Genomic DNA, 14,620 nt, shown 5'->3' with positions numbered 1-14,620 from the left:
GAAATTGAAAACTGAAAACACTGTAGCAAAATAATTTTTAAATAGTACTATGGGACCCATTTTTAATGAAAAAATTGATAAAAAATGAAATTTGTGGGTCCATGAACAGTGCACGGATGCACTGTTCACGTAAATCTGGTCAAATGTTGCGGTTACTGTTTATGTACAGTATATGAACAGTAGCCACTTGTGAGGGGAAAACGCGTGGAAAAAAAAAAAAAAAAAAAAGAAGAAGGAGGAGAAAACGTAGAAACTGAAACGCAACGCAGCAAACGCCAACCCAAACACACACTTATTCATATCTCTCTCTTTTCACCTTCATTTCTTCTCATCTCATCTCGCTCTCTCTCTCTCCAAATCACAGCAAAACGATTGTGGTTTCTTACAAGTTACTGTATCTAATTTTCGGGCCAACTCTATCCCATCCCTCCCCTCGATCTAAACTAGCTCAAAAAAAAAAGCGAAGCTCTACTACTGGGTTTGGTTGCAAGCGGGTCATCATCCACTCTCAAATCAAATGCCACACTTTCACTTGTAAGTCCCTCTCTTCTCAACCCATTTCTGTAACTGGGTTTGCTCTTAGTCTTAGTATAGTGAGCAGTCTTGTGAGTTTCGAGTTTTCCTTTCTTTACTTTCACGGGTTTAGCTTGGGTTTAAGCTCTGCCACTTGCTTTAGGATTAATTTCTTCTTTTCTTGTCTAACTTTTAATGCATCTTATTGGTGAATGATTGGAAAGAGGATATCCTAGTTTCGACACAAAATTTCATGTCATCATAAAGATAATGGATTTGAACCCATCATTCACATGTTTAATCATTTTAATTTGATGATTTACTACGAAGTTGTAATAGTAAAACTGTTGATGTGGCTTGAATTATTGTGCACCTTATCACACCTCATAATGCCCTCCCTCTATTTTTGTTGTTGTCGAGAAGTCTGATATGCAAGCAAAGTTTTGCGGTTTTGTCATAGTGTGCTGGAAATTAGAGTTTTAAGAATATAATTAGGTTTTGTGAGAGTGGCTCTGAACTTTCCCCTTGGCGCATCCCATGGATGTAGGCCTAAGTTCAAACCACTTAAATCTTTTTGTTATTTTTCTATTTCTATTTTACACACCCACTATTTGGTTTCCCCTATCTCAACAAATTGGTATCATATTTTAGTTTGCTTTTAAGTTCTTTGTTTAACCAAGTAATTGTTCCAATTGCCATCGCATCTATTTGGTTGTATAGTTAGCAAAAAAAAAATTGAGATAAAGAAATTTAATGGGAAGAATGATTTCAGATTGTGGCATGTTAAGATGTGTTCTTTGTTAGTGCAATAACGATTTTGGAAAGCACTAAACCCTTGCCAGCAATGCTATCAAATAAGGAAAAATAATATCTCTTAGTGCAATTTTCTCTATTTCTAAAGAGGTTGTAGAGAAGAAGAAAGTTGTAGGGTTCTGGCTTAGGTTAGTCCAAGTCTCTCACAAATCAGTTGTACCTTAAGTAGCAACTATACTCATGAAAGATGGTACCTTAATAGAATTATTCTTGATTTAAAGAATATTGATTGAAAAGTAAAGGATAAGGATCAAGCCCTAATTTTTTTAGTCATTACCTACTTTTAGCACGAAAAACTATCTCTATTAATGATATAAAAGATGCATTGAATTCCAAGGAGTTGAAGAAGAAGCTTTCTAAAAATTGGGGTGATAATTATGTTGAATATTTGGTTGCCTGAGGTAGATCTAATGAAAAGGGACCTAGTAGTAGTAGAGGAAACTCTAGTTCAAAATCTAGATCCAATAAAATGCTTAATCTTTTTACCAGTCAACTTCTCAATCTAGACTTTGATCTAGATTTACCTCTATTGCTATTGTTGGATCTACCTTTGGCAACAAGAATCATCCCAATTTTTAGAAATCTTCTTCTTCAACTCATTAGATTTCAATCCATATTTCATATCGTCAATATAGATAGTTTCTCTATTAGATCCATATAAAATGGTTTCAACAAAATGCTCAAAAGAATGAGTGAATGAACATAACAAAATTAGGGCCTGATCCTCATCCTCTACTTTGCAAATTGCAATTAATATTCTTTAAATCAAGAATAATTTTATGAAATTCACCTAGATGGTTAGATATGGGTGTACCTTCTTCCATTTGAATAGGTGTATACATGTACATGCTATTTGTGAGAGACTTAGTCATGTACTGACTTTCTAGCTGTAAGGCCACAATCTTGCAGCAATCTTCTCCTCTACAACCCCTCTTAGAACCTCATCTGATACCATTGTTAGCAAAGCATCCTTGCCCTTTGATGCTTTCACAATCCTTGTTGCACTAACAAAGGACACATTTTAATATGCCACAAACTAAAATCATTCTTCCCATTAAATTTTTCTATCTTAAATTTTGCCGCTGATGAAATGTTTGCCATCATCTCGAAAAACCCAAGTAAACCTCTAATTACACAACCAAATAGATTTGATGGTTATTGGAACAATCAGTTGCTTTAACAAAGAATCCAAAAGCAAAACTAAAATAGCCCCCCAAATCCAAACAAAGAACCCATGACTTTGATACCAATTTGTTGTGATAGCAGAAGCTTTGATATTTATTTGTTATGTATGTAACCAAAAAATTGGGGGTTTATGCAAAAATAGAATAAGTAATTTCACATGAGAACACAAAGATTTACGTGATTCGGCCTTAGTCCTACGTCCATGGGTTAAACAAAGTTGAGGAGAAAGTTTCAGTAAGAAAATAGGAGCTACAAAGGTGGCACAGAGGCACTCTCACAAAACCCAAACTCCAAATACACCCAAAGAAACTCTCTCTCACAAAGAATAGGAAAAACCCTATTCTATTTACTAATGTTGCGACACGGCATAAAGTGAAAGCCTATGTATATATATAGCATTAAGTCGGTTCAGCTGTGGTGCACAAAACCAAGGTTTTGTGTATTCCTAATAGCACTAGAATACAAAAAGCTAACTGGCTTTGGTACCAATGTCAAGCCACATCTTTATAGAATTCTGCAAATGGCCAAAAAAAGAGTTAGAAAACCCTCTACTTAAAGAGGAGAATGTTGGCAGTAGATGTTTGAATTTCATCAATCATCTTATATTTAACATTTTTGTTGTATGAAATGAAATCGTGTTGCAATTATATTTCTAATTTTCACATGGCATGAGAAACTACCCAATGCATAGTTGGAATGTATATGAGTCTTTTGATAACCCATGGATTAGATTGACATTAAGGAGCATACCCTAAGTTGTTGCTTTTTTCCCTTACTGGCGGTGCCTATACACCGTACCAATTTATATGATACATGTGAGGTTATTATTACCACCTGCATTTAAAGGAAATTTTCATTCAGCAGTTGTTTGATTTTGCAGTCATATGCATTTCTTTTTGTGATACCCAGATTGTTTGGATTTGTTTGTGGATTTGGAATTTGAACATGTTGCGTGAGTGTGTGTTAAGTATCACATCAGGCATGTGCTAAGATACACATCGAGCGTATACTAGGTTGAACTGAGCTATATGAGCGATTGCGATGAGACCTAATTGTTACTACTTACTAGTTTTTTCTTCAGGTTGTAACAAATAGTATCAGAGCCAACTCAGTAATTCCATGTGGCTCAGATTTGGACCTTGAAGTCGCATAAAATGTATTAACCCCTTCAACTAGTGGCTAGTATGTTTAGTATGACATTTTAGTGAAGTTATGGGAGAAGCACATAAAAATTTATTAATAGGTTGAAATCATGTCTATTATTTGTTTTTGTGACACAAATACGACTAGGTATAGATAGGTTGATAAATAGATTTATACATATTTATCAAAGAATATGAATGCTAACAAGGAACCTAAGCATCAGGTTGTTGCATATATATATATATATATATATTTTTGGTAGGTAATCAGAGAATTATTATTATTGAAAAAATAAGGAATAGTACAAGTTGTTCATGATGAGGAACAACAAGAAAAAGATAAAACAAACAGCAAAAAAGAGGGAAATCAAGAAACTAATCTAAGAGAAAACATAAACTCAGAGAGAGAAAAATAATTAGTAAAACCCCAACAATGAGACCACTCAAAAAGACTACGTTGGCATAAAACCTTTAACTCATCCAACGTCTTCTCAATGTCCTCAAAGGAACGACGATTTTGTTCCAACCAAACAATCCACATTAAGCAGCCTGGAATCAAATTCCAAATGTTTGAATTATGCTTCCCAAGCCACTGATGCCAACAAAATAACAAACCTGCCACCGATCCTGGCATAACCCAATGTATACCAAAAGCCTGAAGTATAAAAGTCCATAAGGTATGTGTAACAGGACAATGAACAAGAAGGTGGTCCACCAACTCCCCATCACAACAACACATACAACACCGATTTGCCAAAGGTCGACCCCTAAGCATGAGTAGGAATTTTTGGTTTCCAAACACCCTTCCAAGGAAACAAAGAATTCTGAGTACCCCGAATCACATGGTAGTAAGACTGGGTGTCAAACTTACCATCTCCTTTTAGCCGCCAACAAAGAGTATTGCTCCTTTTACCCCGAGGAAAACGAGATTGGATAAATTGAAGGAGAGAATAAGATGTAGCTAGCTCCCAATCTTCAAAAGCTCTATAAAATCTTAAATCCCACACTCTAACAGTACCCCCCTCCGGAATCCACAAAACCTCAGAAATACAAGCATCCTTGGTTGCTGAACACATGTAGAGCTTCGGATAGAGGTTTTTTAGGGTATTTTCACTAATCCACCTATCGTGCCAGAAACGGATACGAGTACCTTCACTCACTACAAAAGACAAATGCTTAGAGAAGCTCTCCCACCCTTCATGAATGCTTCTCCAAAGACCACATCTATGAGCCCTCTTGCAAACTTTAGCACTCCACCCCCCTTGACCCTCACCATATTTTGTGGAGATAACTCTCCACCAAAGATGGGTAACTTCATGACCATATCTCCACAGCCATTACCCTAATAAAGCTTGGTTAAATGACATCACACTTCCTATGCCCAAACCGCCCAATTTGATGGGTAAACAAACCTTTTCTCAAGCCATCAAAGGGTATTTGAAACTCCTCTCAGAAGACCCCCCATGAAAATTCTTCTGAATACTTTCCAATCTAGCAACCACGGCTTTAGGAATAGAAAAAAGAGATAAAAAGTATATTGGAAGACTTGAGAGAGTACTCTTCAGTAATGTGAGCTTACCACCCTTAGATAAATAGAGACGCTTCCACTTTGATAATTTCTTTTCCATCTTCTCCAAAATAGGATTCCAAATCAAAGTTGTCTTAAAAGTTCCTAACGGCATCCCCAAATATTTCATAGGCAAACTGCCCACTCTACAATGAAGAATATTAGCTAGTTCATCTAGATTATTCACCCCCCCAACAGGGACAATCTCACTTTTCCCAACATTGATGTTCAAACCTGTAAAAGCCTAAAAACAAGACAACTCCAACCTTATGGACAACATCAGTTCCCTAGAAGCATCACAAAATAGGATAGTGTCATCAGCAAATAACAATTGGGAAATATGCACACCGACCGAATTCATTGCTCCCACATGAAAACCCTGAATAAGATTACTCTCCTTTGTCTTCCCCAAAAGTATGCTTAAAACCTCCATTATCAAGAGAAACAAAAGCGGGGATAATGGGTCACCTTGTCTCAACCCACGGGAGCTTCCGAAAAAACCTTCAGAGGATCCATTTACCAGGATTGAAAAACGGACAGAAGTGACACAAGCCTTAATCCACCCCCTCCATTTCAACCCAAAACCCATCCTCCCCAACAGGTAAAACAAGGCCTACTAGTTCACATGGTTGTATGCTTTTTCAATATCAAGCTTGCAAACCACACCCAGTAACCGGCTCTTCAACCTACTATCCAGACATTCATTTGTAATGAGAACTGAATCCAGAATCTGCCTTCCACAAACAAAGGAATTTTGAGTATGAGATGAAATTATCCAAAACCGCTCTCAACCTGTTAGCCAACACCTTGAACAGTAGCTTGTACTCACTACCCACCAAACTGATAGGGCGAAAATCCTTTATATTAATGGCATTACACTTCTTAGGAATTAAAGTGAGAAATGAAGCATTCATAGATCGTTCAAACATAGAGTGTGGATAAAAATAACCAAAAAAATCCATGACATCCTTTTCCACAACACTCCAACATTTGTGAAAAAAAGCCACGGGGAAACCATTAGGACCAGGGGCTTTATCACCCTCCATCTCCCTTAAGACCTGGATGACTTCCTCATTCGTGAACTCCTTCTCTAAGGACAACCTCTCATCCTCTTCAATACATGCAAACTCTAACCCATCCATAGTAGGGCGCTCCACCTCAGTTTCCTCATACAAACCTTGATAGAAGAGAACTAGCTGAGAGCGCACATCAATCTCGTCCTCATAAAGAACAACATCCAGCTCGATCCTCTTAATTTGATTAGCATTTAAATGGGAATTTGCTAATCTATGAAAGAAACGAGTATTATTATCTCCCTCCTTCACATACAAGGCACGAGACTTTTGTCTCCAAGAAATCTCCTTAAGAGAAGCCAAATGTTCTATGTCCCCTTTGAGTTGAATACGACGAATCTGATCCTCATTCGATAGACCCACCAACTCCTCTCTAGCATCTAAACCCATTAGTTTAGTCAGCAAATTCTTCTTTCTAAAAGCCAAATCACCAAACACCCTTCTGTTTCACTTTTTTAAATATGCTTTTGGAGCCTTCAATTTTTGTGCCAAAATAAAACTTGGAGAGCCTGCGAACTATAACCATTCCACCATTGCTGAACTCTATCAACAAAACCCTCAGCTTTCAACCACATATTTTCAAATTTAAAGGCACTTCGACCTTGTTGAACAACACTAGCTTCCAACAAAAGCGGATAATGATCTGAAATAACACGAGGAAGCACCCGTTGGGATACATTCTCAAAATGTTCCTCCCAATCTAGGGAAACCAAAGCCCTATCAATTCTTGACATAGAGGGGATACCAGAATCTCTAAACCATGTGAAGGAAGCCCCTTTAATGGTAAATCAACTAAAGAATTACTCTCTATAAAATCCAAGAATGCAAACATAGCAAGAGACTCACAACCAATTCTTTCACTCGGGTACCTGATAATATTAAAATCACCTGCTAAACACCATGCCATGGGCCTCTGGCACGCACCCGTGATAACTCCTTCCACAAAATAGACCGCTGTCCATCATCATTGGGGCCATACACACTTGTACAAGTCCAAACAAAGTCATCCACCACCCCTCTCAATAAGACATTGAAAGAAAACTGTCCAACAATTACATCCATCTTTTCAAAAATCCTTTTATCCCAAATCAGCAAGACCCCTCCCAAAGTCTGGACAGCATCCAAAACAGCCCAATCAATGAAAGGACTACCCCATAAACTCTGAACAAAAGCAATGACGATGGAAGATACTTTCGTTTCTTGAAAATATACAATATCACATTTCCACTCTTTTAGAAGATTCTTACAAACCTCTCTCTTTCGAGGATTGTTAAGCCTCCTTACATTCCAAGAAAGCAGGTGTAGAGTCATTTATAAGTACCAACAACCCCCGCAGCATCCGAAGAAGCTCTGCTCCTACTTCTAGAAGAGACACCATCATAATTAACATTAGAAATAAGCCCCTTAAGCTCCCCGAGACCTCGTGTCCTTGAGTTTGCTGGTTGCTTAGGCACCCCATCATCAATCACCTTGAGACATTCCTGTTTAAGAAGGTGAAATAGAGCCAAACATTGAGCTTCATGTTTCAAAATAGGAAAACCCACCATATTACAAAAATCTTTAATCAGTTGGGACGCCCAACTTGAATTTGGTTCAGCTTCTGCCATCCGAGCTCCTCCTGCATCATCCTGAACCATCACCAACTCACTGAGTGTATTGGGATCCCACTGAGACAGAGGATTACACTCCAAAAAACAGTTTTCTTTCACCCCACTACCACCACCACAATTATTGGCCCCACTGTTGTCCCACAGCAGGAAAAGAAGCCCAGAATCATTCTGACAAAACCCAGCAGTATCCACTGACCTCGGCTGTACCGCCACTTCATGGTACTCACTAAAATCCTCTTCTCGATCTTCCCCTTCCCCAAACTCAACACCCATCTCATTACCCAGCTCAGACAGAGGGGAAAAACGATTTTGATCCACCCACTAATGCTGACGATGAGACTGTGACCCATTTTTCAGAATCGGAGACTCCATTGCCGTAATTGCTGAGGTAACCAACGTATCTCCGGTGACCCCAGAGGGTCGGAGTGCCTCACCATCCTTGCCAGAGTCAGGATCCACCTCGGAGGAGCTACGCACTCTTTCCATGTCTGTCTCGGTCCCCAGTGCACAGGAAACTTCCACTGGCATGCACCCACCAGCGTTCGAGCTCTCGTTGACGCTCCCATGTATCGGCTTCAGACCCCCAGTCTCCAGCGCATGAGATTGGGCTAAAAGCCCTTTAGCTTGAGCTTTAGGATTTGCCGTGACCACTCTAGTTTCGGATGAGCTTCTCCCAATTATGTTTGGTAATAGAATGGGGCGGCTTGCTCTGACCAATACTCCACTTTTCCCAGGCCCAGAATCAGCTTGCAATTGCATAGTATTAGAGGGAATAAGAGGCCTTTGCACCTTTTCATTAAAGAGCCCATCCTTATCACTGGGCTTAATCCAGGTTTCCACCTTTAAAGGCTCATACTTAGTATCATTGGGCTTTAGCTTAAAGCACTTTCTCTTCCCATCTTCAGGTTTAAAAACTCTCAAAGCCAAGTTCTCAGTAGTCAACTTAAAAGTAAATGCATGTGTGGGTCTACCATTTAATTTGGTAGAATCTCTAAGAATCACGTTATTACCCAATTTATCTCCCAAAATTTCAAAATTCCTAAGTTTCCGTTGGTTCCCATAATTATTCCTAGCTAGCCTATTCCGGCCACCATTGGCTGGCGGAAAATCACCGCTCCCTCCTCTGTTACGTGGCCTTGATTTATCACCGGAGAAGAAGAAACCCAACTCTTTGTGAAACAAAGACCACCCCAAACGGTTAGTGCTTGCTGGAATCATAACACACCCTTGACGAGCCCCACCATAGTACTCTGCTATGACCACAAAAATGCCAGCCTTATTCGATCTCCCACAAAATTCCAACGACTTGTTATTTTCCTGGAACCGTTTACAATGAGAAACTTTCCCCAGAACCCAATCATGAATATCAACAAAACACGAAAGAATCCACTCAAAGCCTTTACATCCTACCCAAATAGAGTGCTTGGCATGCTGGCTGCACTCGTGGATAGCATACGAGTCAGGCCGCCCTCCGTTAAAAGAAAAAGAGAAAAACTTTGCATCAATACGGAAAGAAACTTTTCTGCCCCCATGATCAGATAAAGGTGAAGAGGTATTTGGTTTGGTGACAATATTAGATAGTGGAGGTGTAGTCACGGAAGTTTTTTTAGGCAGTGTAGATGATTGTGAGGGGTGTGATGGTGGGATTGAACTAGAGGGGATATCTGTAGAGGGGTGACAATGTGTATGGTGGATAACCAAAAGGTGGGAATTGGGGTGGGACCAGAAAAGGATAGGGAGAGAGAGAAGGAAAATGTGGGACTGCTGGTGGTAGGAAGGGGAAAAGAGAGGAAGTTTGGGGCGGTTGGTGGGGAGGTTGAGGGTGGGAGAGGGGGAGGGGTGGGGCAGAGGTCTCATGTCATTCGACTAAATCCAATTTCTAGATTCAACGGATCAAATGTAAATTTTTTTTTCTTCATATTTTATAGTTAGTGATGAATGTTTCTTTTTAATCACTCATTTGATCTTCTATTAGGAGGTATTCCTTGCTACACTATCCTTCCATTAATGTTCCAACTACATTTTTGTGGCCACTCTCTGGTTATGTGGTGGAAGACACTCAATGCAACGTAAACACAGTGCACTTTAATCATCATGTAGCTATGGTGAAGAACATGTCTCCCTCATTTACCTTTGTTAGCTGTCCAAGAGTTCATCCTTTTGGAGCCTTACAAATCAGTGTTGATGTGGGAGATGCATCTGATTCTGGCAAGTGTGACCAGTCAAAAGTTTCTGAGAACCAAATTTTAAATGAGGATGATCAAGTAGTTAGCAATGACTCTGAAGATACCATTGAAGATCATAAGGAAAGGCAACGGCGGATAAAGATAGGGTTAGCAAACAAGGGAAGAGTGCCATGGAACAAAGGCAAGAAACACACTGCAGGTAACTACAGAATGTTAATTTTATATGTCGTATTTTGATCTTACTGAATGTAAATATTTTGTTTCAAAAATATATATATATATATATATATGTATATATAAATTTAATAATTTATTCTGAAGTGACAATATACTATATAATCAGAAACCCGTGATCGTATCAAGCAAAGAACATTAGAAGCCTTGAGAGACCCCAAGGTGAAGTCATGTAAGGTTCAGTTAACTTTAGGATCTTTTCCTTTTGCACAGGATGTTGTTTAAATAGTAGGTAACATTCATATACAGAACTATAGCATTGTTTGTGCAGAATTTTGGATTTTCGTTTTGTCAAAACCTTTTGCAGAATTTTTAGTGTAAAGAGAAAACTTAATCTTGCTGCGTTACAATCAAAAGGAAACCCTTTTGGATAGCATTTTCTTGCTTCCTTAATTCTATATCTGTTAATAGGTACACACCATACTTATTCTTTTTGACGTTGCTGTGTTTTTTTTTTTTTTTTGAAACATTTTTTCCCATTTCTTTGTCAACAATTTTCAGGTTAGGAAGAAGATGTCTGAACATCCACGTCCTCACAGGTAATCTTTGTAGTCCCAAAATCTTTTTCATATTTATTTTAATCAACAAAAATGCTAAATGTTACTATATTGAAAATTAAATATTGTGGTTAGGCTTTGGTTTTGTGGAATGTGAAGTGAATAATAAACTCTAAAAAGCTTAGAACCAAGTATGAGTATTCTGGTTTTAAACATTCTTTTGGTTGATATTCTATTATATATGAGAAACAAAATTCATTTAGGAGAAGGAAGGATATGTTACTGACTTCTGTGTTGAAGTATAGATAGGCTGGAAAATAGAAAGAAAAAAGAGATGTCAAATCAAATTTTAGCAATTCAAGATTTTTATGGAAGGAATTTGGTTACTAGACATAGGGAATTGAAATTATAAGGATCATAGGTGTTTTATAACTGCCATTTTATGTTTTTGGGGACACTAAAAAATGCTGAAGTTCCAGTGGTTGCTGCTTGTCAGATTAAATGCCTTTGTGGGGCATGTGGGCATTGAATTTGTACGTTAAGTCTGTTTGTGTGGCTTTTTTTTATCTGAAAGAAAGCAACTGTTTGTGTGACTTAAATGAAGTAAAGTGGTTTCTTTAACAACGTAATTCAATTTTGTGTGTGGAAATGTATGTATATGGAATGAGAGCCCATTTTACAAGAACTCTTTTCTCTGTGAACTTAAAAGAATTGAGCTTCAAACTTTAACAAAGAATTCATTTGGTTTCTCTTAGATGGGTCTCCAAGAAATTTTCTTAGCTGTGAAAATTTTATTTTAGACATTTCATTAACTAAGGAAAAAGAAAGAAACAGAGAGAAAAAGTTGTAGGATTATCTCAGGGTTGGAAAGCTAGTTCTTTTCAATCACTATCAATTATCTGTCTCATGGTCAACAAGAAACTTCTTGGGGCTGGTAAAATTCAATCTTCCTTTGTTCTAGGTTCACCTTATGCTTAAAGACATACCTGAATTTGAGGTCCTTGTCCCCTTTTGACTCATAGCTTGTCTATGCTTGATGGTGTCCTACAACTTAAGTTTTCTTGACCTCTAGCATGAATGGTTGCCATACTGAAGTCAACACTATTAACCTTTTTGCAGTGATCGTATCAAGGCGAAAATAAGCTCTTCACTTCGATGTGTTTGGCAAGAGCGTTTGAAATTGAAATATTCAAGGGAAAGGTTCTTTTGGTCATGGGCAGAGAGCATAGCAAAAACAGCTAAGAAAGGTGGTAGCAACCAGCAAGAGCTAGAATGGGATAGCTATGATAGGATGAAACAAGAAATAGTCCACCAAGAGCTTCAGTGGGTTGCAGAAAAGGCAAAGGCAAAGGCAAAGCGGATGGCAAAGGCAAGAGCAGAGAGATTCATTCTTTCATGGGCAGAAAGTATAGCAAAAGTGGCTAAGAAAGGAGGAAGTGGCCAACAAGAGCTAGATTGGGATAGTTTCAATAAGATTAAACAAGAAATGGTTCTCCAACAGCTTCAATGGACTGCAGAAAAGGCAAAGGCAAAGGAGATGGGAAAGATAAGATCAAGGCTTGCTCAAAAGAGAAAAGAACGGGAAGAGAAGGCAAGAGCAAGAGGAGAGATTAAAAGAAAGATACACAGAAAGTTAAAGGAAGACAAAGAGGACTTTGCAGTTACCCAAGTGTCAAAACTCAAGCAGAAACTAACAAAGGTAAATCACCTAGGGGACTTCATGGATTTGAATTATGATTTTAAAGAATTAATATAGTTCACCATTTAGATTCTGTAATAAATATTCCATCATTAAGCTTGTCATGGTTGTTGGTGAATAAGGAGGTTAATAAAGCAAACGTTTCTAGTACTGGTGAATGGTGATTAAATGGCAAAAAGGTTGCTCTAGCAGAAAAAAAGAAGTATGAAATATAGAAATTGAAAAGCAGAAAAAAATCTTTTCATCTCTTGAGAGTGACAAAAGGAGAATTTATTAGCAGAATTTTGTTACTCGTCAGTTCCTAAGCTAGACGGAAATGCTTTCTTCGGTTTTCTCTTTAAGGTTGCCTCTTATTTTTCTTTATAGCTTAATGACACAACTTGGAGTGAGTTGGACCCAACAATCTGGGTTTTTATCTGGGAGAGATGCTATACCCTGAGTTCTTTATAGCGAACCAGGACCATTCACCATTGTGCTTCGATTTATCTTTTGACCCCTTGAAGTATATTGCCTATGTGGTTTTAAAAAATTATACCTTGTATCTGAACCCCAAGGGTTAGCACAAGATAACTAGTTTGAATCCTTTCCCCTCCCCTTGGGGCCATATTTACTCATGTGAAAAACATTTTATACTATGGATCGGATTTTCGGTTTGTTCAGGTACCTGTACCACACATTGTATTTATTTGTATCTGAATGATGTAATTCTGTAATGAAATTCAAGTGTTGTATAAACCTATTTTTCTGTCTTGTCTTCAGGTTCACATTAAGGAATCCGTAAATGTTCAAGTCACTGGTTGGGGGAACACAGTGGTTTCGCATTTTGGAGGTTTAGAGAAATTGGACCTAGAAATTGTAAAGAGAGAAAAAATGCGAAGAGAAGTCTCACTTGCTGATCAGATCCAAGTGGCCAGAATAAAAAAATCTGAATCCATGGATAGAGAAGCTCTGGCAGCATCATCCTCTGATTACCGATCCAATAAAAATACTGAGGAATGAGCTTAGGTGACCACTCTTTCTAATTTTGATCGTCTTCTTGTCTGAGTTATACCTTGTGCATTGCTCAATTGTTGATGGTTATTAATTTGAAGAAATAATGGAATTTTACAATAGCCATTCCTATTTTAATTAGTTGTAAGATTCTGATTCTCATTTCTTCGCCCTTGCATAGTTTTCATCATAACTGCTATTTCAATTCTTCTTTTCCCAAACGGAGGATAACAAATTCTTCTTTCTCTATATTGTTTTGTTTGCATATACTCTCGTGTATTCTAATCTACTTATTTTGGCTTATAATTAATAATGGGGCCAACTGCCCTTGTATATTATGATATGCTTATTTTGGCATATATGTACTAATGATGCAACCACCCCTAGCTTAGATTGATTGCTAAAGGATGTCAATTTGGCTGGGCTGCAACCATTCTAAGCTAAGGTTGGGTTTCTAGTTTGAGATTGAAGTGAATTTCTGATGGTACAATGGATTGGGGACACTTAAGGAGCAGAATTACATCACCTATTCAATTAGGTGAAAAATTTGATGTCTTTTTCTCTACCCTGCTGCAATACATGGTTTAGACACTTTTGTAGAGTTCTAATGCTGCTGATATCAGTTGCATCTGATGAGTTTGATGGCTTTAAGCACGTTATTCAAAGACCTTGAATGTTGTTGTGGTTAATTGGTTTTCAGATGTAATCCATTCTCTTTACTTACTCGACAAAAGTTGACCACAAGACAACTTATGAAATTTAATTGTAAGAGCATTCACGTTGCTTTCTTCAAATTGGTTTTATTTTTTATAATTTAATTTAATTTTTTTAGCCAAAATAACTAGCAATGTAGTTAAAGTTCACCAAAAAAAAAAAACTTTTGGTCTCTACATTTTAGGTCAATTTCTATTTTGGTCCCCACTTTTTTCTTTTTTCGAAGGTAGTCCGTAAAATTGAAAAATTGTTTTTATTTTAGTACTTGCCATTATCTCATTAATGAAAATTGCCTATGTGGAAGACAGAGTTCGTTGTTGACACACTCACTAAATGCTAACAAGGTTATTAAAATAATATTAAAAAATTTGTTTGGTATTTTAAAAATGCCATGTTA

General features: G+C 37.7%; 1 protein-coding gene across 2 annotated transcripts; it reads left to right on the top strand.

The window, feature by feature from the left end:
- Nucleotides 1–279: 279 nt before the first annotated feature.
- Nucleotides 280–13,847, top strand: LOC126695146 (uncharacterized). Of its 2 annotated transcripts, none has more exons than XM_050391790.1 (6): nucleotides 280–534; nucleotides 9,879–10,288; nucleotides 10,433–10,485; nucleotides 10,825–10,862; nucleotides 11,940–12,519; nucleotides 13,279–13,847. In XM_050391790.1, exons 1-6 carry the CDS (start codon nucleotides 518–520, stop codon nucleotides 13,516–13,518), a joined length of 1,338 nt encoding a protein of 445 aa, XP_050247747.1. In that variant the 5' UTR covers nucleotides 280–517; the 3' UTR covers nucleotides 13,519–13,847. The 2 variants fall into 2 exon arrangements, with proteins under 2 accessions (XP_050247747.1, XP_050247746.1); XM_050391789.1 differs by having other exon boundaries at nucleotides 10,433–10,500.
- The last annotated feature ends 773 nt before the right edge of the window (nucleotides 13,848–14,620 follow it).

This window comes from Quercus robur, chromosome 8, assembly GCF_932294415.1.
Source record: "Quercus robur chromosome 8, dhQueRobu3.1, whole genome shotgun sequence".
Lineage (NCBI taxonomy): Eukaryota > Viridiplantae > Streptophyta > Magnoliopsida > Fagales > Fagaceae > Quercus > Quercus robur.
Note: the sequence above shows the minus strand (reverse complement) of the source record. Positions and strands in the feature narration are given on the sequence as shown.